The 26,201-nt window shown below is 35.9% G+C and overlaps 1 protein-coding gene across 1 annotated transcript; it reads left to right on the top strand.

Moving 5' to 3' along the window:
* The first annotated feature begins 12 nt into the window (after positions 1-12).
* NUDCD1 (NudC domain containing 1) lies at positions 13-25,820 on the top strand. Its single transcript, XM_031591135.2, has 10 exons — positions 13-238; positions 7,251-7,405; positions 11,019-11,204; positions 12,582-12,765; positions 14,061-14,246; positions 16,279-16,486; positions 17,130-17,274; positions 18,801-18,926; positions 20,903-21,062; positions 23,041-25,820. Exons 1-10 carry the CDS (start codon positions 121-123, stop codon positions 23,331-23,333), a joined length of 1,761 nt encoding a protein of 586 aa, XP_031446995.1. The 5' UTR covers positions 13-120; the 3' UTR covers positions 23,334-25,820.
* Positions 25,821-26,201: the final 381 nt, after the last annotated feature.

Raw genomic sequence — 26,201 nt, 5'->3', positions numbered from 1 at the left:
CCGGCTCGGCCCGCGGCTCCCGGCTCGCGGCGGCGCTCAGCCCCGAACTACCGCTCCCAGCGTGCGGGCGGCTCTTCCCGCGGTGCTGCGCGGCGGTCTCGCGCGCTGCCCGCGTCCGGCATGGAGGGCGCCGCGCACTGCTCGCTGGAGACCAAGCGCCTGCTCCTGGACCCCAAGTTCGAGGGCTACAAGCTGTCCCTGGAGCCGCTGGCCTGCTACCAGCTGGAGCTGGACGCGGGTGAGGAGCGGGGACGGTGATTTGGGGCGCTTCCGCGGCTCGGCCCGATTTCTCGTCGCGGCTGGCGGTGGCGCCGTCCTGCCGCGCGAGGAGCCGAGCGGCGGCACGGCACGGCACGGCACGGCGCTGCGCTGCAGCGGGCTGCCAGCCGAGCCGGGATCTGTGCGTGCGTGCGGCCGGCCGCGGAGCGGGCATGCGCGGTTGGACCGCGGCGGCGGCCGGGGCGGTTCGGTGCGTGCAGTCTGGAACGAATACTTAGGAATTAGAGGCATACGTATGAAATTAATGCCTTACCATCCCTTGCATAAAAGCCCTTTGTCTTCCTCTGCTCGTAGTTCAGACGTGGATGCTCAGACCGTTCATGGCCTTGCTTTCTCTGCTGTGCAGTATCGGCATGTGAGGTGCTGAGCTGTTGCGCGTTGATTCACTGAGTTCTCATTTCACCCAGAAGAACGCTGACAGAGTCGTATGGGGTGCATGCCTATCTCGCTGCCCCCTAAGCTCTGTCAGCTTCTGGCTTTGTTGGTGCATGACGTGTGGGTCAGTTATAAGGTGCATGAAGTGGCCTTTTTTTATAAGAACACTGTAGTATGCAGCTTGGGCAGGCTGGTCTCTATAGTCACTGGATGATACACCTGACTTCTGGGCTACCTGCTGTGTGTTGCTGCAGATTTGTGTTCAGTACATTATTTTAATAGCAGGGCGGAAAGGTACACTGTGAGTTGTGTCTTGAAGGATGAGTGAGTGAAGATGAGGTGATACCATTGTACACTGGGAAGTGTAATGAGAGTAACATTCTATGTAGTGGAACGTTGCCCTTTGTCATGGTGTTGTTCTTACTGTGATGTTTTGCGTGTAAGGCGATCAAGGATGCTTTGTGGTTCTCAGATATGTGTATTGCACACCTGTTTTAAGTTGATGATAACTCGATATTTTCATTAAAGAGTTTGAGTTGTGGAGCTTCTAATGCCTCTAGTCCATTCGGGCATTTGGCATAACAGTTACTGTAACGCTTGTGATATAAATTCGGTGTGTATCTGTGCTCTTTTCTTGGTCTTCTTACTATAACACAGAGATCCAGACTTGTTTTCAGTCCTTACTTGCCAGTCCGGCTAAATCATAAATACCAAATTGCTTATTCTGTTCTCTGCTTTTGTGTACATGCACTTATGTTTCTTTTTTGTTTTTCTTTTGATTACTAACATGAAATATAAACCAAACCAAGCCCTCAATCGAACTTCTAGATGATGTTTTTTTGCTGCGTTTCAACCTGTCTTTGGACCATACTGCTGGCTCACTCTCTCTGCTGTTTTTCTGCTTACTTCAGGGCGCTTTCCTTTTAGAGCAGAGATGGTCCGTACCTGAACTTTGTGTTTTCTGCTATCAGTGGTCTGCATTTATGTTAGACTGAGGGCTTGCTTCCATACTTTGACTTGCATGTTGGGCAGAAGTTATGGGTTGAGCTACCTGTAGAACCAAATGAGATAAAAATTGATGCATGGAATCGATGCAGACTTACATTATTGGAAAAGGTGGATGTGCAGCTGCTGGACACCTTATGCTGGCTGTCACACTCATGTGGACTACAGCAGTCCTCGTTTTCTGACTACTGTGCAAAGCTTAGTATTCACTGCTAATTTGTCTGCAACTGTCAAACTATGGTTCCCATGAATTTGCTAGTCAAATGTGCAACTGAAGCAGAAAGAAATTTCTAATAGCTTTCTATTTATTTATCAGATCTGATGGTGGAGAACAAGTTCATAGTGAATTTCTTAAATAATAATGGTGGAAAAGAATGGTGAAATTCTGTTATTATACACTCCCTTTTAGATGCTGTAATTAGCTTGTTCTTTGCCCATTTCTTGCCTAGTTGCTACCCATTCTCTTCCAATTCACCTGAACTTCCACTCTCTCATCCTGGTACTTCAACTAGTAATGAATCCCAGGGGATTATTGCTTTAATACCCAGCTCTTCACCCTAAACGTTGTATGTATTTCTCCTCCTTTTCTTTAGCTTTTCTCCTTATTTTCCTTAGTTCCTGATATTTAGGTTTAGGTCTTAGGCCATTTTGTAACTGTTCTTGTGTTGTACTTTAATTTCTAGAGAAGGAAAAAGATGATGTATAGGTATTAACTATTATTAATGAAGGGGGTTCCTACAGCAGGCACAAATCAGCTTACAAGCTGTTTTGAAAGTGAAGTTCTCACAAATGCCTCACCAGTTTTTGGGTATTGTTTGATTTTTAGATTCACTTGAGTGTGCAATAGATGCCATGTATGTTCATATCTGTGTTAATAATTTGATCCAGCAAAAATACTTCATGAAATGGTATCTGTAGGCAAAGCACGCTTGTTTTCAGCAAGCTCTGCGCTTGTTAGAAGTAAACTTCTGCGTTCAGTCTATTAACACCTGCTACAGTATGCTAAGAAAGTCTTATACTTTTGGTTAGCAACAAAATGATGCTGCTATTAACAGTGAAAACATGCTTGTTAGGAGAAAACTGATTCCGAGACAGAAGGATCTATGTGTGCTGACCACTGATACTAGAGAATAAATTAATGGACTGTCTTTCGCTAGTAAAAAGTGTACATGAAATACTAAATTTCTTCCACTGGGTGGCATTGCAAAACAAAGTATGATATAGAGGCATATAACGTGCAGTGTCCCAATAAATTGCATTGTTAAGATTAGTTTACATATCTTGCAGTATTCTGAAGTAATTGTGATGTATTCAGTAGAAAATATGAAAGTGCAGACTTACTATTTCACAGATTTTCCACTCTTTTTTTTCAAGTTCTACTGATCATAGAGTCACAGAACTGCTCAGGTTGGAAAAGACCTTAAAGCTACCCTAACTCTAACAACCTTCTGCTAAACTATGTCCCTGAGCACCACAGCCAAAGGGTTTTTAAACATACCCAGGGATGGTAACTCAGCCACCTCCCTGGGGAGCCTATTCCAGTGCTTAACAACCCTTTCTGTAAAGAAGTGTTTCCTGATATCCAACCTAAACTTACCCTGGCAGAACTTGAGGCCATTTCCCCTCATCCTGTCACCATTGAGAAGAGAGCAGCCCTGCTCTGTTGCAATCCCCTTTCAGGTATTGGAGGAGAGCAATGACATCTCCCCTCAGCCTCCTTTTCCCCAGACTAAACAGCCCCAGTTCCTTCAGTCTCTCCTCGTAGGGCATATTCTCCAAGCCCCTCACCAGCCTTGTTGCCCTTCTTTGGACCTGCTCCAGCACCTCAATGTCCTTTCTGTATTGAGGTGCCCAAAACTGAACTCAGTACTCAAGCTGAGGCCTCGAGTGCTAAGTTCAGGGGCAGGATGACTTCCTTAGTCCTACTCACCACACCATTCCTGATACAAGCCAGGGCTTCCCTATTCATTTAAAGTATGAGTCTTACTTTTTATGCAGAGGAGATTTTTTTTTTTTCAGTGCAGGGTAATAAGATCTGATTAGGTTAGGGATATTTTGTTCCTTTAATTGATTCTTATGAATTGCTTTGTACATTTTCCTCTTGCTTTTAAGTAGACTTGGTATTAGTGAAAATCTTGGCTTAATTAGCTGGGAAATATTTTGAGTCAAATTATTTTTTCAATTATGGAGCTGGTGACATACAGTTCTAGACAAGTGACATAATTTTGCTAGCTGAAATACCACACCTCAATGCAGTTGTTGGGTAATAATACTGAAAGCTAAGATTTAATTTATATATACATTCCTTCTCTTTACTGGTATGACAGAGTATGAATTAAGGTTCTTTGGTTTCTGTAGTGCAGATTTGTTTATCATAAATTGGAATAAGGCTGTATATTATTCTGTAGGAGAAGCTGACATAAATTGCTGCTTGTTAGTTGAACTATTGGAGCTATTGAATTAGTCTGTCCTAGATTCAGTTCCTTTTTTAAAAACAAGCAAAAAAACCCTTATGTGAATAAGGTGATTTTCTCATTAAGTATTTCTTTTTTTTCTTTTCATTTTATTAGCTTCTATTTTGCCAGATCTATCTTCTGTTAATTTTTCACATTTTTTCCAAGGACCGTCAAGAAAACTTGAACTGGGAAGGCTGCAGAAAGGAAGGAATGTAACTCCATCATAGTATAAAATCTCCTATAAACTATGATATGTGATAAACACATGATATGTGAAGCAGATGGCATTTGTGCACAGATTTTACTTTATCACAGAACAAGTCTCAATTAATCTAATGATTTATTGGCAGAGATATGTATATACATTCTGTAAGCTGTTGATAACCATATTTGAAGTGTTACGTGGAAATCCAGTACACATTTGTTTGCTTTCCAGGTTTAAAATCACATATGGTATAGTTTCTGACTTCTATTTATGAAGAGTTAATTGCATAATTCATCTTAAGAGATTTGGGTCTCTTTTTACCAACTCCTTATTATGCAGGGCTTGTAAGAACAACCAGCTGGAAAACTCAAGGACAGGGACTTTGTTCATGTTCTTTCATCCTTTATAGAGTTTATAATCTTACAGCTAAGCCATGGTGTATTGTTCCAAAAAGATTTCTGAATTGCTTTAGGAAGCAGCCAGTTTTAACTGTTTTCAATATTTATATATATTTTAGTTAAAATTCTACTAGCAGCAATGTGCCTGGGGGGAGGGAACGGTAGAAGACAAAATAAGACAACCTTAGCTTTTCTGTGTTGAAAACACTTATATGTTTCAGCATGTGAATTTAGTTCTTGACTGTAAGTATACCTGTCTATACAGAAAGGAGATGATATATACTTGGTTTCACTAGAAACAATTATCTTGGATTATATTTGTTTTAGTCTTTAATTGTTTACAGAACATTCACATCACCTTTCATCTTGTTAGGAAAAATATCTGTGGTAAAGACTATTTGTCCAAACAGCTTTAAAACACATTTTCATAACACAACTTTTTAATTTTTTTTACAGTGTAATTTACTGTAGAATATTCTAATTAGTTAAAGTAGAAATTGGAGTGGTAGCATCTTTCACATTATGGCAGGTATATTTTCTTAACTCTTTTATTTTTTTTTTAACACTGTAGCTTTTTTCTTCTAGCCATATCTTAGGAAAGAGTAATTACTAATTGCAGAGATGCTGAAATCTCTCCATTGTGGTTAATATGAATAATGAGATGAGTTGAGTGGAATTAATGCTCTTGGTTTGCAAACATCAACAATGATTAGGAGACTAATTGCTAATTATGCCATCATTTTACAAATGTTTTATACAGTATGACTGGAATATTTATTCTTAATTAATCAGTATGTCTTGCATAGTTTTCTATGACCCCTGTTAATAGCCAGTGTCCCTAATGGGATCAGTTTTGAGCCCATAGCGATTATCCGATCGGTGATATGTGTTGTGATGGCTATTCAGTGGAACTCGTCGTTTTGGAAAATGAACTACAGTTTGAAGTAATCATTGCCATAAGTAAAATAAAATACTGCTTCTTCAGTAGGTTTTAGATATATGCTAAAGAAGGGTGTAAGGAGTCCAAGATGAGGACTTCTGGTTAGAGTTGTGAATGGTTCCAATGAACATGGTGTGAAGATTACTTTGCTGTGTTTCTGAGCAGAACAAGAAAAATGTGGAAGTTGTAAAAGTGGTAATTAGAATAACTAATGTGACCTTAGAATCATAGAATTGTTTCAGTTGGAAGGGAGGCTTAAAGTCATCTAGTTCAACTCCCGTGCAATGAACAGGGGCACCTTTAGCTCAGAGCCACATCCAACCAATGTCTCCAAGGTCAGGGCATCCACCGTCTCTCTGGGCAACCTGTTTCAGTGCCTCACCACCCTTACTGTAAAAGATTTCTCTCTTATATCCAAAAAACCTTCTTTCTTATATTCTTCTCATCGCTTTGTTAGCCTCCCTTTACTATGGGTCTGAAGCTTACTCATCATGGGCAGACAGTTTACTTGTAGCTTTCTGAAGGATTTTTCTTGTTATGTCAAATTTGAAATATACTTCTTACAGAGAAACTATGGATCCTGGGATGTCAGTAGTGGAGACTGAGCAGTTCCAGTCTGTTGGAGACCAGTTTAGAAGGATTTGCTAAATCTTTGCCACTGTCTGCAATTGAACTTGGAGATTTTCTGTATTTTGAGATGTTGAAACTATTCAGTCTCTGAATAGATGCAGAGTAGGAAGACGGAGTTGCAGCTAGTTTAAATAACTTGCTTAGTTTTATGCAGATAATTCCAGCTAAGATTACTGCTAGCTGTGGAGAAGTTTTCCATTTGCTCAAATGGGTGGCTGCAAGTAGCATGCTGCCTATCCTGAAGAAAGCACTATTATTAGTGAACAGCCATTCTTTGCAGACTCCTTCAGACAGAGAAAACTTGCATTGAAATTTTGATGGTATCTTGGAGATTGCTGTAGATTTCTTCAGCCTCAATGAAGATGCTAGGAACATACTTTTTCAGTAATGACCACGTACTAATTATGCTTAATAGTGTCTTAATTGTTTGCTTTGCAGTTGTTGATAGCATGATTCAGAGTTTAAGATTATGAAATTCACATAGTTAGAAGATATTTCTTTTGTCCATTGTTTGCTTAGACTTATGGTGGAGCAGAATTATTTTGTTTTCTTTATTACAGTATATGTATCAGGAATGATTTGTGGTCTTTACAAGTAGCCTAAAAAGTAAATTTTACAAGGTTCTTGCTTTGTGCTCCCATTTTTGTGAGGGCATTTGACAAAATGGAGAGACCTGAACAGATGTTGGGAAGAGTCAGTGTAGGTTTCTGTAAATGGCAATGGTTATGACGTTACTGTGGTGAGTGATTGTGGTGGCCTTCAGCGTGCAGGACCTGCTTTCCAAGTTCATAGTGATATTGTTTGTTGTTTAACTATATATGTATCATATGTTTTTCTTCAAATAAACTAGGCCTACAGGCTACAGATGAATTATTATAAAACTATTATTTTAAGCGTTAACTTATTAAATTATTTATTTAGAAATATTGTTCAAATGATTTCTCTCTCTTTTCGTGTTCTAGCTGTAGCAGAAGTGAAACTTCGTGATGATCAATATACCCTTGACCACATGCGTGCTTTTGGCATGTATAATTATCTTCACCTTGACTCCTGGTACCAGGATAATGTTTACTACATTGACCAATTTGGAAGGGTTATGAACTTGTCAGTGACTCTGGTAAGCAGAAACTTATTTTTAAAATAATTGAATTTGAATAAGTGTAGATTGATAAGGTAGAAAACAGATCAAGGAGATTCCACATGCAAAACTGGAAGGGAAGCTACTGCCAGGAGGAGAGGTAGATTGACAAAAATGGGGTTTGCTAGTAGGGATGAAAGGATTTTAAATGAAAATTTCTGAAATTTTTCATTAATAGTATTTTACTAGTATTGCACTGTATTAATACTACGCGTTATTCCTTCATGGGGAGGATAAACATATGGTCTCAAGCTGAAGAAAAGAGCAGAAACTCCTTATGCAATTGCCAGAGGTTTCTCAGCTGTTCTGCTTGATGTTTGCTAATTTGAAAATCCAATCACTGTAGATAGAAGGAGAGAAAAGCTGTGTGATTTAGAATTATAAATGAAAGCACATGTAGACTAATAGCTTAATCAGTGTATGGCTGGTTGGAGGCAAAAAGCACTTGTGGCCCTGGGCAAATTTGAAATAGAGAATAAGCTAGACCAAGTCAGAAAAACATGCCTGTTCTCTGCTTTTATACTGATAAAACTGGCTGCCTTACACAGTCAATTTTTTTGAGGCATTTGAATGCCTAAGTGCCCTGATTCCACTGCAGAGCCATTCTTTCTTTTTGAGCTGGGAAAACATGGCTGCATGGGTACCGTCTTTCTGGTATATACAGTTGTAGTCCTTGCTTGTTAAGGAACAGAAGACTTATCCGTGGCAATTTTACAGCTATCACAATGTCTTCTTAGCTCTGAATTTGTAATTTAGAATAAGATTAATTCACTGATGATTTTGACTTGTACCCTAATGAGTAATAAAGGTGTACTTACAGTTTTTTACCAATAAATGTTTTTTTGTTGTTGTTTTCATGATGATTTGACTCAATCCTTCTGAATCAAATACATCTTCATCTATCAAGAATGAAAAGAAGTCCACAATTGTATATTAGCTAATTTGAATAACAGTGCTTCATTTATAACCAGTTACTAGTCTCCCTGGAGACTTTCAAGGCAAGGCTGGATCAGGCGTTGGGCAACCTGATGTAGCTGTGTTGTCCCTATTCATTGCAGGGGAATCAGTTTAGATGACCCTCAAAGGTCCCTTCCAGCTCTAAGGATTCCATGATTCCATGATTCTATTAGGATTCTATGTTGACAAAGGTAATAATATGTAGATGCTTCCCAAAATAGTTCTGTCATTAACTGATTCGAGGCAGCTGTTAGATTTTTATTTTCAAGAGAAAAATTTTCAAGAAAGTTACATTTTGTTGACGTACTATTGTACTACCAGAATGTCAAATAAATGGCTGCCATGTTGTGTCCTAATCTACAGTACAGTGCTGTTTTGCAGAATAAATGTATTTGCACGTGTATAAAGAGGAATTTCTGTTCAGAAACATCAACAAGTCTTCTCTTCTCAAAAGTGCCTGTGCATATATTAGTGAAATGTATGTTTTAAATAATGTTGTTTTAAGTAAGTACAGTTTACAAGTTAACAGAAGGCACTATTGTACTGAATTCTCTTTAGCTGATGATGAAGCAGGTTAATTTGCTTATCCCAAATCCAAACTGAAAGATGTTTTTTTTTAACAAGTAATTTCATATAGTTCTGAAACCTATTTTTCCTGCAAGTTTGATTTTTGTTTGGAGGTTTGTTGCAGTTACACCTAAATGACAAATTCACCTTGTAACTTTGGTGTTTAAGATGATATCATCCGTTAATGTTATGTTGTGATGCCCAGAACTACACTCAGTGGTTGAGATGAGGTCACACCAGCACAGAGCAGAGTGGAACAATCCCTTCTCTCGCCAGACTGGCAGTGCTGGCCATGATGGACTCCATGGCATGGTTGGTCCTTTTGGCTGGCAGGGCACACTGCTGACTTGTATTCAACTTCAGTCAACCAGAACCCTCAAATCCCTTGCCGTTGGGCTGCTCTCCTGCCTCTCATTCCCCAGCCTGTACAAAGTCAGGTTTGCCCTCTTCCAGGCATGGAATCTGGCACTTGCTCGTGTTCAGCTTCATACAGTTGATGATTGCCCAGCTTTCTAATTTGTCAGCAGCTCTCTGCAGGGCCTCTTTACTCTCGAGTGTCGACAGTTCCTCCCATTTTAGTGTTATCTGCAGACTTTATACTAGTGAGCATCAAAAGGAAGATTATTGTAAGAACATTTTCTTTTTTTTCCTTTTAGGTGGGAGGCTTTGTGATATGAAGACTTTTAATTAAAGTTTTCAGAATTGTTGACTCCTGTCACTCCTCTTCAGTGTTGATAAATCTAATGTGGGCGTTAGAAGATTAAATGATTGACAGTTGATAGTTTTTTAAAACAAAATTATATCCATAACTAATTCGAGCTTACTGTTATGATTCACTTGAAGGCTGTCAGAAGTGTGGTCTTCTGTGGTGTTCATAGCATATCCCTGTAATTCATAGTGCTGGGCCTGAAGCTTTTTCTTTCCACAATTTACATTCTTCATTCCTATTCACAATAGTCATACAACTTCTTACAATGGAATGCTTTTATTTCAGAAGATATTGCCTTTCAGTAAAACCTTAAGATATTCTAGTAGAAGATGAGAATGTCGAAAGTGCTTGGGTGTGAGTGTGTTCTTTCTTTCTTTGTTTATAATTCTTTCATTCTCCTTTCCTGAATGTGTTCTAAATTAGGTGAATAATTGAAGGGTTTTAGTGATGCAGCTGAATCTACAGAGTGACCCTGAATGCTACTAGTAATTATAAAATCTAATTTTCATCTTTTCTACTGCAGATTTCAGAATTGCCCTTGTGCCTTTTCATAGGGAACAGTAATCTCTAACATGAATTCAAGTAGACCCAAAAGACAATCAGGCTGTTTGTCATCTGATCTTTTTTACTGATGCTTATTAAAATGGTACTTATCCCAATCCAGTTTATCTTGCCTAACTTTGAACATGTTCTAGATGCATATCTGATTTTAATAACATTTGGAAAAAATAATAGATTTGAAATTGTCTCTAATACGATAGTCTCAAAAAAAAAAAGTGCATGTCACACTAGCATGCATTAATGTGCTCTTTCTGAGTTGTATATATGTGCACAATTGAGTAAGAAAGAGGATTAAAGTTTGTTTTAGTTTAGAAGTCCTTGTAAATGAACTTTTTTAGTACAATTCTATGGCTTTTATTTCATTCAAGGTCTCCAGGTTCTTATTGGGATTTAAATTGTGTGAGTTGAATGACAAATTATACAGTCATGTTAGGAGAAAAGAAGTAAAAGTTTTTAAAATGAAAAATGTAAATTAGTACTTTGAATTTGAAGGAAAAAAAAAAGGTGTTGAAATACCAATTATAAAACACTTATGTTTTCAATAAACAGATTGAATACTAAAATTCTACCACCTTTTCCTCATATGTGGAAGTGATGCTTGCCTACCTACATTTTTCCCAGTAGGCTCAGTTACGTGAACTGGTGAATTGCTGTTGAGGTTTGTTGTTCATTTTTCTGCAATGGTGAAATTGATTAGAACTTCGTGGTGATGGTAAGGGGGGACGGTTGGACTAGATGATCTTGTAGGTCCCTTCCAACCTTGTGATTCTATGATTCATAAAGTGACTCTGCTTATAGGACACTGCTCTGCAAAAGCCAAGAGAAGTTTTCAGGCTACCTACAGATTTGACAGCTTACGATAATCGCCTTTGTGCCTCAATATACTTCTCATCTTCCACGTGGGTTACCATTTCTGATGGAACAGGAAGACTGTATTTAATTAAGTCAGGCAAGCGTGGAAACAGTGCATCAGAAAAGTGGGAGGTAAGTCTTAAAATAACACATTAAAGAATTGTACATTTACCAAATAATTCCTACTTCTGCATTTAATATGAGAATCGCACACATATAATGTTATGAAAAATTAAGCTTTCAATCTTAACTCTATGGCATTGATATAGGATTGTGTCCAAGCATAAAGATCATGTGAATTATTTCTTTATGTGAAAAAAAAAAAAAAAGTAAAATTCAAATGGTTGAATGGAAACAGCCTTTTGACTGGAAAAGAATCTGTCTAAACAGATTTGCTGAACAGACCGAGTGTTTCTGAATAGGTGACTACACACCTGTCAAGCTGAACTTCTTATAAGAACCATTTTCCCTTTCCCTTCTCTATTTTTATGATGGGTCAGCCTAGGTTTTCCTTCCACTATCACTTATCGTTAATTATTTCCTCTGACCTGTGGAGTAATAAATATTTTTTAAAATGCCTGAATGTCAATCAAGCTAAATGCTACTTTTCATTTTAAGTTAGGAGGCTTCTAGATTGCTTGTGCTGATGTAATGGCACTTGAAATGTTCACCATTTAATTTATCCTGTCTTAAAAGTGTGTCCATGGTGACTAGAATAAAACTTAAGGAAAACTGATGATTAAAAAGCTTTTATAATTAACCCCGAAGGCTTTATGTAGAGTAGGTATAATCTAAATTGTAATATTTCCACATCTCTGGGAGAGAAAATTTCCATGCTGTACACTTAGCTCTGGAAAATTACTGGTGCTTAGTATTTTTTTTTTTTTAACTTGGTGGTTGTAACATTTCTCATTATTAAATAGTTTACAAAATCATTTATTTTAAACCATCTTGAGCTTTAGCTACTATAAGTTTTGGTCTGTTGTTTCTCTTCATTTCTGAAAGATGAATTTGATATTAAATTACCACATTTTCATGCAACTTTTTAATTAGAGGACAGTTTCAAGGAGTTTTTAATATTGGCAGGAAGTCAAGTGCCTGAAGTGGAGGATTTCAGCATGGTTATGTAGCTCCTTCCCCTGCACAGTTCGAGAGTTCAGTCAAAAGGAAGCTGGTTATCCTGTGCTTTAGTGCAGACATTTTTGTAGAGTTTTGTGCTTTATCTAATGGACCATTTCAATGATTCTATAATATAAACAATAATACAGATACTTCAGAACACTTTTTTGATAGCCAAGGGAGGAAGCACCAGAAATACATAGAATAGTTCTGTTAGAAGAGAACTTCAGGGAATGTCTAGTCCAACTGCATGACCACTTCAGAGCTAACCAAAAGTTAATGAGATTTGTGGCGAGCAAATTTTAATCGATTTAATGTTCCTTGAAGCCTTTCACTAATTTTTGAGTCTTTTAATTTTAACTAACCTTTTACCACCATTTTGTCTTCCAGATTGTGTTTAATGAAGAGCTAGGCAGTCCATTTATTATAGTACACAGTGTTTCATTTGTAAAATCTGATAAACATTCAGTATCTGTGCTGCTGCTTAGGGTAGAAAAAGATGAATTGGACACAAAAGGAAGTGGATTTCATATTACTTTGGAATGGGTTACATTTGTGGAGATGAACAAAGCGGGTAAGTGTTCTGCATTTATATTATTGGTGGGTAAGGGGAAAAAAAAAAAACCTAAAACTGTACGAAAACAAAAAAACACTGCAAAAGAAAAACAGCTATTATGCTTTTATTCATTGTTTTAAATGTTGATTGTTCCTCATTTTCTGATGCTTGCATCCCAACAAAATTCTCATCAGATTTTAGATGAAATCTTGTTCTGCCTTGGATTAGAATGACTGTGTCTATTCTACTAATAGCTCCCTGCTTACACTTTTTAGAACAGAGGAGGGGACTTTAACCGAATCAGAACCAGAACTGAACAAGGACCAGAATTACACTGCAGACTGGTTATTGTTCCTTACTCTATTTCTAAACTAATTTTTACCATGTAAGATAATTTGTTAAGGGCACCCAAATTATACCTGGTTTATCCATTATTGTCTGTATTGTACTGTGACATTGGTATTTCTGTAAACTTAACACTGAGGTGAACCTGGACACTTTGGAATGCTAGAGTGGTACCGAAGAATTTTTACCATTGTGATCTGGTCTTGTCTAATGTCTCTAGTAATAAATTCCCAGTATTGTTTTTTTTCTTTGTTTCAAGTAAAGCTGTAGTCACAAGAACAGCTAATTCTTTCACTGAAGAGATGAAAGATATATGTGAAAAATCAAACCTTTATTAGAGATAATATTATCACCTGTCAGAATTTTATCATATTGTTAGTTAATTGCTAAAAATCCATTTGTACAATCTGTTGTTACAAAGAGTTGATCAAATACTGAGGGCTCTGAGTCCAGTTAGGTTTTAATTAAGGAACAACAAACTCTAGAACCTACCACTTTACCTATGTTTTAAGTCACCGGTACTCATATGTTAGGGAGCACAGTCCTTGATGCCAGTCACTGACAACTAGGATCTCCTCAGCTTTTGTAAAACACAGGCCTTCAAAAGTGAGGGCAGGCATTTTCCATTATGGGTAAAGTGTTACCAGAAGCTATGTTGTTGTTTCTCAAGCTCTTGTATCAGCTCTAAAAATATTTGAAAGGCCTGTTTCTTCAGAGACTGAGAGTAGTTTTGTGAATTGCTGGGCTAGCTATAATTAAAGAAGACATCATAAGAAAAAAGGACAATGTTAAATTAATTTTAGGAACTACATATATATTAAAGTCATTGAAAAAGAGATTTCCTTTTAAAGTACTGTTATTTAACTTGTAGGATTGCTTAGCATTTTTAAGTGTAATGAGGTTCTTGTTCAAGAATTTCATCCCCTAGAAAAATATTACTGCTCAAATATTTTTTCTTCATTTTATAGATGAACATAGGTATGAAATCTACAAAAGGAGAATTTTACAGGGAAAATCTGTCCCCCATTATGCATCAATAGAGCCAAGTGGAGATGGTCTAATGATTATTTCCTACAAACCATTCAAATTTGTACAGGAAAAGGAAGAAATTTTAGAAGAAAATGACGACAAGAAAACAACAAATGAAAAGAAAGGTAAACCTTATTTGACAGTTTATAATAGATTGTTCTCTGTTTTGGCTAAGAAAAGAGCTTGTTTGGAAATCCTAGTAAATGTTAGTCTTAATATCTGTCTGAATTATTTTTTTTTCCCCTTGATCTATTTATTTATGTATTTATTTTATGGACAGATGGACTTTCATATGTTTGTTTTCCTCCTGGGAAGTTATATTGTGCATAAGCTTATGTGGGAAACACTTTGACACAGGAGACACATAAAGAATTTCTTTATAGAAAGGATAAAGGATAAAGGCATTTTGTCAAGAGAACTGTACTGATTATTTGCTAACAGTTGAGTTTAGACAAAAGTTAGGCTGCCTAAATTCAAACATCTAGTTGAAGTACTCAAATGTAGTAGTCTTCATAGATAAAACAAGGAGATGACACCCAAAAAGTTGGGAATGAAGCTCCCCCAAGGAGTTGTTCAGCAGAAGGATCTGTCTGATGTGTAAAATATTCTTTCCTTTCAAATAGAAATACAAAATTGTTTGTTTGTTTGTTTAAGAATGAGAATCTTGTAAAGGTCTTCGTTAAGAAAGAAGTTTAGAAAAAAATAACTGACCTGACAAAACCAGAACAAAATGAATAAACTTAAATTTTAATCCTAAATGTCACTCAGCTCTGTAATATGGATATTTATGTTGCTGCATTGAGTTATTTCCGATTTGATTTTTGTTTCTGATTATGAGAGGTTCATTACTGAACCTATTTTAACTGAATAATACTAGCACAATACCAGCTCCTAACAGAGTTCACTTAATGCGTATGTGTGCACATATGTTGTTTCCCAGCTCAGGAAGGCCATCTGTGATGCGGGGAGCAGCAAGATCTTACGATGGCACAGAAATGTAATGTCAGAGAAAGTACTGAAACGTGAACTTTGATTTCAGAGGGAAGTCTAATTCCTCTTTAAGAAGGAGTTTGTCTCTTCAGAAACCTAGTGTAGGCTATCATTTTAGTTGCACGGTTCTATAGAACTGCAGGCAAAATAGATACCAAATAATGAAACAAGATGCACTGGCAGTAGAATTCTGACTTTTAGAAGAGATTACAACAATACATGAAGTATTAAGGTGGTTATGTCACTCACTGTCATTTTGGCTTTTTCCTTTGTTCTTTCCTGTTCTGCCCTATACGTGCTTTATTGCTACTAGTAGTGTAGAAGGTAGTGCAAAGGGAAAAAAAAAATCTAGGACATTTGGTTTGGTCTCATTTCTTTTTCTTATAAATTAAGACCAGATACAGTCTGTGTCAAAGGTAAGAATTTTAAGGGTTATCACATCTCATCTTAACAGTTTCTGTGAATCATATTTGTAGCATCTGTGACTATTCTACTTCAGACAGGAAACTCATGGTAACAGGCAGCAGTGTAAGAGTACTTCCAGAGCTTCAGCTGCTGACATGATCAACCAAACATTGAACTGTGACAATGTGGAGAGCTTCTCAAGCATTTCAGAAAATGAGTCCATCCAAACTTTAGTTCTCCTCTTAATCTGAAGGAAATTTTAAAAGAAAATGAATACATTTGCAGTTACGTTTTCTGTGAGCATATTTTCACTACTCAGTCATGCTGTCACAGCCTTCTTTATGGAACAGAATAATTTCAGTTGGAAAGCACCTATAAAAATCTCCAGCTCTAACTGTCAGGTGTCTGTTTAACTGAGTTATTGATCACTAATGCTTCAGTGTACTGAAATACACTTTAGATATCAAGTTCATAAGGCTGTAATAACTGTAGAGTAATATCTAATGTCCTTGGATAACTCCATCAACATATTTGAGTACAGACATTAACAGAAGTTGTTTTCCAGATGAGTGACACAAATTAACTTGTTTTAAAAAAAGTTTCTGTCTAATAATCAGGATGTATTTTAAGAAAATTGTTTGCAATAGAAGTTAATCTCCATTCTTTCCCAAGTCTCAGTTTTGTCTCATCCAGCATTACATGCTGTAGAATCTAGGACATTTTTAACGTAGATGGTATTTTGCTGTGTGTTTTCAATTGTAGACCCTCTCTATTACTGGCAACAGACTGCAGATGATCTGACAATAACAGTTCACATTCCTCAGGACATCACTAAGGATGACATAAAAGTACACTTTTCCCCTGACAACATATGTGTTACATTGAAAGACCAGCCTGCTTTGATGGAAGGAAAATTATATTCATCTGTGGACCATGAAAGCTGCACTTGGATAATTAAAGAGAACAAAAGGTGTTGTGTATGATTTTAAGATTTACTATTGCTAGGAATTGATTTCAAAGTGTATGTCATACCTGGCTTCTGGGCCTCCTGGGAATTGACTTATTTATTGCTAGACACTGAGCTTCAAGCATTTACCTTCTCTGCTGAAAATTGCTCGCTGGCTTCTGCAGTTCTGAGTTCTGTTTCTTTAGCTTGTTATGAAAGTAATTCCTTCTTATAGTTAGTTTCTTAAGAAGTTACATGACAAGCTGTTTTATACAGTAACATAGGATAGCCTTCTCAAACTAAAAAAATCTATTAAAAAATAAGTTGTATGTATAACTGTCTTTCATATTGTCCTGGTATCAAAGTAGGAAATTCAAGGCTTTGCACAAGCATGAGTGTGTTTTATTTGTTTTATTTGGCTTTGAGAAATCACTTGTCCTTCCTCCGGGTTTGTCTGTATTTTTTTTTTTAAATGAATATTTTCAGTTAATATTTTATAAGTATAGTTTTAGAAAAATAGTTTATTTTTTATAAGGTGAATTCTAATTGTTTCTGTTGTATGGTTTTCAGTAACAATTCAGTTCTCAAATCTACTTTCAGAGCTTTTTTTTGACTGTCATCTGAAAAAGATTCATGTATTACTTGTTGCCTTCTGTTTGCATTTTAGCTTGGAAATTTTTCTAATTAAGAAAAATGAGGGACCACGATGGCCAGAGCTAATAGTTGGTGACAAAAAAGGGGAATTCATTATGGATTCTTCCCAGTGCGCTGAAATAAGTGAATCTCTGATGCATCTGACTTCCGAAGTAATGGTAAGTAGTTGAAAATAAAACATTTAACATATTTGCATATTTATGTATTATTTTTTTCTTGATATCCAAATGACATAGCTTTTCAGTTCATTTACTGTTCAGAATCCTAGACTACATTCAATTTCATCTGAGATTGTTACCTAATAGCACTGGAGTTATGACTGTGTTCTGAACTGTGATATGGTTATAAGGGACTGAATTTAGCATACATAATAGTGTCTCTGCACCAAAATATAGAAGTCTGATTAAATTGAAAAATTTTGTTCCCACCACTTGTTATGGGCCAATTTAAAAGCAGTTAATTGAAGTAATTTTTAAGGATGTCTGTTTCTTGTTTATCAGTAGATTAGCAACAATTTTATGCTGTCTTTCTAGAGATGCTGTGCTTGTCTTATGTTAACTGAGTGTAAATGACTTGCTTTGCTAAGTTTTTGCTTTTTGTAAAGGCGTGACTCATGAACTTTCTGGCATGTGGTTATAGAGAAAGTCTTTAAATATATTTTTAACTGCTGTTTGTTAAATACTTAACATTTTGGTTTAATTAAGAATTGGCATCTCATCTAAAACTTGTGAACTGTGACTCTCAGGATCTTGATTTGGTACTTTTGGATTACTACTTTTTTGAAGAAGGCTGGAAAATTAAAGTAAATTCTGTTTAGTGCTTAAATTGATTTCACTCCTTTCTCACATACCATTTGTGGGCAAAATACTGTAGTATATCTTCTAAACTTCAAATTTTTGCTTTTGCAACCTGTTTTAAGATGATTTTTGTTGCAACTTTTCAGCTTGTGTGCAGTGATTATCACAGAAAACAAAAATAATAAAAACCCTGGGAAGTTATTTGTTTAAAGTAAATGTTCAGTATTTAGTTTCAGTGAAATTTAGTATACTTATATATATGTATACTAAAAGCATGGATTATTTTCAGTCATCTCAAGTGTTTATTATAATGCTGTTTACCTGAAAGCTTCTTTTCTAAAGCTTTCTGATAAGAACAATAAATCATAATGTTTGGCAGAGGAGAGTTGAACCCCAACGTTTATACTGCCCTGTTTTAAGTCTTACACATATATGATGCCTTTCATGTTTTCTGTCATTTAAGGAACTTTCTTTGTCATTTCTTCCTGTCAGTTTTCTTTAAACTTAGGTTGTCATAGCATCCAAATGTGAGGAAACAAACGCACAAAAATAACCCCTGTGCTGAACTCCTTTTACTTTGTATACTGATTCAAAATAAAAGTTCTTACTAATCAACTGAATGGATGCAGAAATGACCACATGAATTCAAGAGCTCCGTGTCAGATGAACTGAGTCGTAGTGCTCTGTCTTTCTTTGTACATTGTTTGGCCTCAACTTCCAGACTATACTAGCTGCCAAAATGGTGTCATTTTTCTTGTTTGAGAAGCAACATTAATTCATAATTAATAAGAAAGTGTATATTTGTGTCTTCTGTTAAATAAATAAATAAATATACAAGAGAGAGAGACTCAGATTTTAAGTATACTTAATTTACCTTTTTTTTTCAGAATCCAGATCCTGAAAAGGAAAATCCACCTTGTAATGCACAAGAATTAGAAGAATGTGATGCTTTTCTTGAAGATGGCGCAAGTTTGTGCAGATTTGACGGCAATACCTTGAAGGTTACTCACGTGGTAAGTGCTGCAAATTATTACTGAAATACTTTAAAATACTCATTTTCTAATATGAAAGGTGAACTCTTTTATCAGAACAAATCTGTTCAAATCTTTGAAATCACATATATGATGGCTGAAACACCACCCACTGTCTCACTGTGCTCACATCTGCTGTTTGGTCTCCATAAATCTCAGTGAGCTTTGATTAATGCCATTGGGCTCCATTTTTTCTGCCTGGAGGAATTCAGAGATACACCTTTGCTTAATACACATTTCCATGTCAGACACCTTTTTATCAGACTGTCCCTCTGCTGCCATCTGCTGTCACACAGCAACAACATGTAAGGGGATCCGCTTCTAACATTGTGGGCTGACACTGTAAAATAGGAAGCATTACTTTCAATATCATTTTGATATAAAAAGGAGGCTGCTCTTATCGTGATTTTAGATATGTATATATACTTTCACAAACGAGCTGATTGAAAAAGCAAAGTTATGCCAAAATAATGATAAAAAGGAGTCCTTTTGAGGAGCCTAGAATTCTTTCTTGTTCCATACCTCGTATTTTTCTCAGTAACTTTTCATATAGCCTACTAGAAAGTTGCATTTTTTTGCTAAGTTACTACCTTACTGTAGTTCAGTTAGGACTTGATCTGGTCTGTTGCTGAAGGGAAGAAACAAAATACTGCAGGTTAAGTTGATTTTTTTTCCGTTAATTTGTTTTTTAAAGATGCCTCTACTAAGCTTTTTTTTTCAAGATGTCTCTAAGCACTGGTGTTGCAACTCATCACTACCTTGTGTCATTTAAAGTATGTTTAGAACAACATCCTCTGTTGTATAGAAAATGTCATGGGTACAGAATAAGATTCTGAATCCTAATTTCCCTTTTCTTCATAAAACTCTAGGAAAACTGTTGAGGATGCATCTTACAGACTGAAGTTTTAAGTAACCTTCCTCAATTTCTACATCTGAAAAGATGTGTGCTCGCTACTTCATGAGATAGTAGAAAGTTTGACACACCAGTACTGCACAGATCTTTTATTTTCACATGCAAAATCAGTTATTGCAGCAAGCTCAATATCCATATAAACTATTATTACTCTTCCATGATGACAAATTCTAAAACTTCTATGTTTCATTTGTTAATTAATAAAATTAGTGATGTTGAATGCAAAATATGTCTTTATTGATAATCTGTTTCCGTACATGTAAGAGAATATTTTGGAATTTAGGCTGGGAAGTCAGAGTATTTTAGTATTCAGCCTGTACATCAGTTTTCCAAATCTGCTTTCTGATAAGCAGTTGTCCTTAAGGGTTATTTGTGTCACAGAGAAGGAATTTTTGCTTCCTCATTTGTCCACTAATTGTAGTATTTAGTTTGAATTGGGATAGGTAGCTATGCTTGTCTTGCCTTTCTTACAATCATTCCTTGTGAATATAAGTGCTTATTGAATGTTTTTGTCAATCTAGATATGTTTGATGAATTGGGTGCTGATCTGAAATTTAGTAATTGTTTGATTGTGAGCAAATAGAAAACTGTTGACATTTCTTAATTTTAGTATTCTAATTCTTTTTCCAGTGCAAATCAACTTCTCTTCTTTTTTCTTTTTTTTTTTTCTTTCTTTCTGTTTTTGCATAGAGACAGTATTTCTTTCTCTCTTGGCAATGCAGAAAAACAGTTGTAATTAAAGAGAGAATCAAAAGTTATAGGTTAGGGTCCTCCATCCTAGAAAAGCATTTCTACACATTTCCTGTTTGCTTGCATAATGGACGTAATGTTTCCTTAATTGTTTTCCCAAGCAACAACTACGTGTGTTTGAAATATGTTTGCCACCTGCTGTGTATTGAACTGTTGATCAGCATAATGTGTTCAAACATTTTATCAACCAGCAAACGTTAAGCTGTTGAATAAGTAACTCTGGCAGCTCATGTGACCGAATCTGCTATTCATGCTTTGAATCAATTTTTTTTTTGTTGTTTGTTTTTGTTTTCAGATTAATCTTGGAAGCAATCAGTATCTTTTCTCAGTTGTTGCGGATCCCAAAGAAATGCCTTGTTTCTGCCTGAGGCATGATGTTGATGCTCTTCTCTGGCAGCCCCACTCTGATCAGCCACAAAACATGTGGGAACACATTGCAACCTTTAATGCTTTAGGTAGGAAGTTGTCATATGGGTCATACTCTTCTGAGACATCCTGTTTGAATACTCAGTATGGCTTGTGTTGATATTTCACTTAATTAAATTTGAAGTAAAAGTTACTGTAATTCTGTCACGTAACAGAATGCTAGCTTAATTTTAGAAAGAGTAGAACATCAGAAGTGTTTGGCGAAAATGAGACAATTCAGACCATGTACAGGATGCAAGCACTGTACTGCACAATAATAAAGGAGATCTCCTTGGATAAATGATGCAGATTTAAGGATTTGTAAAAGAACAGTCAGCACCTTAGACACAGAAATAATCAGGGAAACAGCATCAGTTCATTGATGATACGTCTAGCTTTGTATGTGCTTATGGTAAGTGGTCAATAGAATTTTCCCATGTCATTGTCTTGGTTGATAAGTCCTTGCACTCACGCTTAGGAATTTTGTTTCAGACATTGTTGGAAGCAGAAATAATAAGCTCAAAAGCAGAAAATACTGAATTTATATAGATACAAGAGTAATAATTGCTGTATCAGAGAAAGCAAAATAGTCTGCCTGCCCCTGTGCTGTACCTATTAAGTAATGGAGATAATCAAATTTCATTTAAATTAATCCAGCGCAGAATTTGTCTGCTGTGACAACTACAGTCTTCATCTTCTCTAGGTGTGGTCTTGACCTATTCTTTTAATAATGTCATGAGTGTGCCAGTTAGTTTCCTCCATCCCCTAAATGCATTTTTTTTACCTCATCATTGTTGGCCTGCTTCTAAAACTAAAGGGAAGATAAGCTGTTTAATTGGATAATTGGATTTGTTCTGGATTTTTTGCAATGCATTTTGTTTTATATATGAACAATTTTTAAAAGTAGCATGTTGTTTTCACTTAAAGCCATATTAAGCTCTAAATATTTTAGTTTTCTAATAGAAGAGATTAATTTCACAGTTTTTCTTTGTTTAATTGTTTCGAATTTAATTATACTGGAAAATAGTAGATGATAGGGACTAAGGTTTTAGTTTTTTTCATAGTATTGCTTGTTTCAAGTTTCTATGCGAAATTTTAAGTAATGTTTTCATGACGTTTTTCTATTGTTTTGAAAATAATCATATATTTGAGCTTTTTGTACCTATGGTGTTTTTTTAAAAAAAGTTTATTTACATCTTTATCCCTATTTACAGTCACTCTTCTGTATTATATTGAAGTTTACTAACTGGATTACTTTGTACTAACCTAGTTTGCCTCTTATATGCCAAAGATGATGTAAACTATCAGCTTGTTTATCTGCAACCAAATTTTGAAGTGCTCTGCAAGAGCTAATAGTAAAAATGAATATTTTCTATGTTAAAATTCCAAAACCTACATTATTAATTGTAGTGGCCAAAACAACAATACTAGTGCTCTTTTCTGTTTTATTTTTTTTTGATTTTCGGAATTGATTTTTAATTAGCAATGCAAAGAACATGAATGATTTTCTTTTTAATTTTATTTTCTCAGTCCAAGATTTGGACAGAAACTTAAGAAGGAATCAAAGGGAAACCTAAAGGATCAAGGATTTTTTTGCTCCAGATATCTGTTCTGTCAACTTTCTCTAGAAAAGGGAGTAAGGTTTGAATAGACATTTGGCTGATTACAAGTAAATTCCAATCATCTAGTACATTTTGAAGGAGCACTGTTTGATCTTGCCCCTTGTTACTGCAGTTTGTTGAAGGAGCCTCTCTATGGATCATTTTGAGATAGTTGATCCATCTCAAGTTCTTGTGCACCAATTAGATGTGTGGGGCAAAGAGTTGGAAAAAGATTACAGTGCAAGCACGGCTTGGCTGTAGACAAATCACTTGTGTGTTACCAATTTTTTTTTAGTCTCAAATTCAAAATTTTCTTAGTAATTGCCTGTTATTTTTGAAGCTAAGCTTGATTTTGACAGCCATTTAAAGTGTTAATGAGGTCAGTATATTACATTTCTCTTTCTGTCTATCTTTCTGGGCTGTGCAGGTTATGTTCAAGCATCAAAACAAGACAAGAAGTTCATGGCTTGTGCCCCAGACTACTCCTATGCTGCTCTTTGTGAGTGCTTGCGGCGAATTTTCATCTATCGCCAGCCAACTCCTCTGTCAACAGTTCTCTACAACAGGAAGGAAGGAAGACAAGTAGGACAGGTTGCTAAGCAGCTAGTAACTACTCTGGAAGCCAGCGATCCAATCTTAGGCTTTCAAGCTACAAATGAAAGATTATTTGTTCTCACAACAAAAACCTTGTTTTTGATAAAAGTGAATGCTGGAAATTAATTAGTATCTTTTGCTGTAGTTTATGTTTATTTGTTAAAGAAATGGCCAGGTAAATAATCTGAGGAGTTCAGTACATTTTGCTGAAGTTTAAAAAAGAGATACTTTACAGGGGAAACAGATTCTTTCCATTAGAACTTATCTGTAAGTCAGTGAGAGTTTTTCATCTTCACTGTTGCTAAGCTAAGCTTTTTTGGAGACAAATAAAAATGCCTTGCCTGCTAGCAGCTTTCTAGAGACTGCTGCTTGCATAAGAGAATAGATTTATGCATTTCTTTTTCCAGTGACCACTTGCTGGACTTCTGAAATTTAAGATCTCACTTCTGATTTTAACCAATAGTTTTACCTTTGAAAACAGTCATCAGATAAAGAAAATACAGACTTGTGTTACAAACATAAAGTGTGCAATGTAAGGAGTTGTGTGTGATTAAAAAAAAAATCCAAATTCACATACTGTTGGCCAAAAAATAGTTTAACTCAAGTGGAATAATTTTATTGTATATCCAAAACGATAGTGTAAAATTCTGTGACTTACACATGTTTGTAATGGAATCTATTCACATTTTAAGAGATGCTGAAATAACTACCAGTAAAATTTTCTTTAAACTGAATAGGAGTGAATGCATTCAGTTGCTGGCGTTGATATGATTAAGAATACAGTAAGACTTTGATTCGTACCATTCAATGTGTCATTTTCATTTCAAGGTGTACTTAAATGAATAATTTGAAATTAGAAAATAGCTAACGGAAAATGCACCTGAATTGTAACTTGAGATGGGAAACTCGAAGGTTCAGCTGCTGCCTTAGATACTACCACAAATAATGTCATTTCTTAACTATTCTGTACCCAATGTTTAAGTCCAAATGTGGTATGTGTCCAATGCTAGAGTGCACAGACCATGAAGATGCTTTAAAGTTGCTTTTTACCAAACAGGAATGGATAATTTTGTTGAAAAACTGTTCTTGAATATTTCTTTCTTATTTTAAAGTGATAGTGTCAATAGAATTAAACCAAAAAGGGTCAGTTTTGAGAATTCCACCTCCTCTCCATTTTTATTCTCATAGTTTACTTACAACTCTATTGCAAAGGATGCCTAATGAGTAGATTTTGTGCTGTCACAAAACCTGCTATGTTCTGTGGTACCAGAGTACTGAGAAGCACATTGAGTGTCCTAGGAGTTTGCATCTGTTAATATTATTTCTGACCTCTGCAAGAATATATTGAGAAGAAAATGTCTTTTTTTTATTCGGACTACCAAGTTCTTGATTTTGATTGTTTTTGCTTGCCCATACACTCTGCAGACTTGTATCAGTGAAATGATAAAATGGTATGGTGGGAAGAGGGAGATGAGCAGTTGTTGTGCAGAAGAAAAATAAAAGAAAAACCCTCCAAATTCAGCTTTCCAGGGAGCCTGATTTTTCTCCGTTTTATGTCATTGTTATTTTGTATATTCATTTGTGAAAAGTTTTTTGTTACCTGGGTATGTTAAAATGGATTCCAACTGCAAACCTTCACTTCTCATGCGTTTTTGTTTAAACTGTCTTGGAAATACTTGTTAAAAAGCCTCAGTGAATGTATGACTGTTTCATAACTTTTGCGACTAAATTTCATGTTGAGTAATAATGCCAAACAGACATGGTAGAAATCATGCAGCTGATTACTTTCCAGCATAAAATAAGTGCATTGAGATTTATATGAAGATTACTTAGTAACCTGAGTATAGATGAGAATTTCAGGTCTTTATGAAATTCCTTCTTGATGTGGCATACATATCTGGAAACATAGTTCTGTTGTCTTCTGGAACAGCTGAAACAAAGTCAAGTAAAATAATCAGCTCTTCTCAGACTGTGTTATAATCTGTAATGACTAAATATGTGCTTCCCCAATGTGTCCATTTCAGGGGATTTCTCATGGGAACAACTGAACATGGGGAGAGATTCATCTCATGTTCCATGTTGCTCGTGTGTTCATGATTATGGTGTTCTCAGAAAGGATATGTCAGTCTCTTTTATTTCACTTTCTCTGTGAGTTAAGGACATAGTAAAAGATTTTCTGCCTTGAGCAACCTTGCATGCTGTTGCACAGCAAGCTGCTATAATTAAATGGCTGCAAGCCACAGGGAGATGCTTACTATCAGCATTTCCTTTTCTGTGTTCAGTTAATTTTAAGGCTTATTTGTTTAGCATATTATTGTAGGCATATACAAAGTAAAGAATGGGGATATTTAAGACACAGTTTTCTGAGAACCATTCTTTTTTTTTTGGTAAAAATTCAAGAAGTAAAATCCTACATTTTAAGATGGTGCTTTCTGAGATGTCCCAATCACAATTTGTTTACGAAATTTCTGAGAAACTATTGGACTATTAAAAACGTGCATTATTTATTTCAATGTACTTTTGCAGTGTTTCACTTGGTTGGCTGTGTATTTGGAATGTATCATGTATACTTCTACAAGTTTAAATGAAAAAATATCAAATTTAATAATGAAAGTTTTTAAATTGTTGTAAAGGATTTCTATTTATTTCAAATGCTCATCTTTGCTATGCTATTGAAACAAAACAGAGAAATAGAAATAAGCTGTTCCTTAAAATAATACTGATTATGCTAAGGAGTTTTCTGTTGAGATATCTGGATAGATATTTCTAAACTGAACTGATTTGCACATCCAACCTCAACCCAAGGGCGGAGAGTGAAGAGTAAGAAGGGTTTGGTCTGTACATGTCTTACGTGAGAAAGTGGCTCTTCATTAATGAATCAACAGATGCTGAGAGAGTAGCAGATGAAATTGAAGCTTATATATATATATATTTTTTTTCAGTTTGCTGTGCTTTGTTTCAATGATGGCCATTATTATCACTATAACTTCTGAA

Source organism: Phasianus colchicus, chromosome 3 (assembly GCF_987193195.1).
Source record: "Phasianus colchicus chromosome 3, bPhaCol1.hap1.1, whole genome shotgun sequence".
Classification (NCBI taxonomy): Eukaryota; Metazoa; Chordata; class Aves; order Galliformes; family Phasianidae; genus Phasianus; species Phasianus colchicus.
This window is presented reverse-complemented; position numbering and strand designations above follow the sequence as displayed.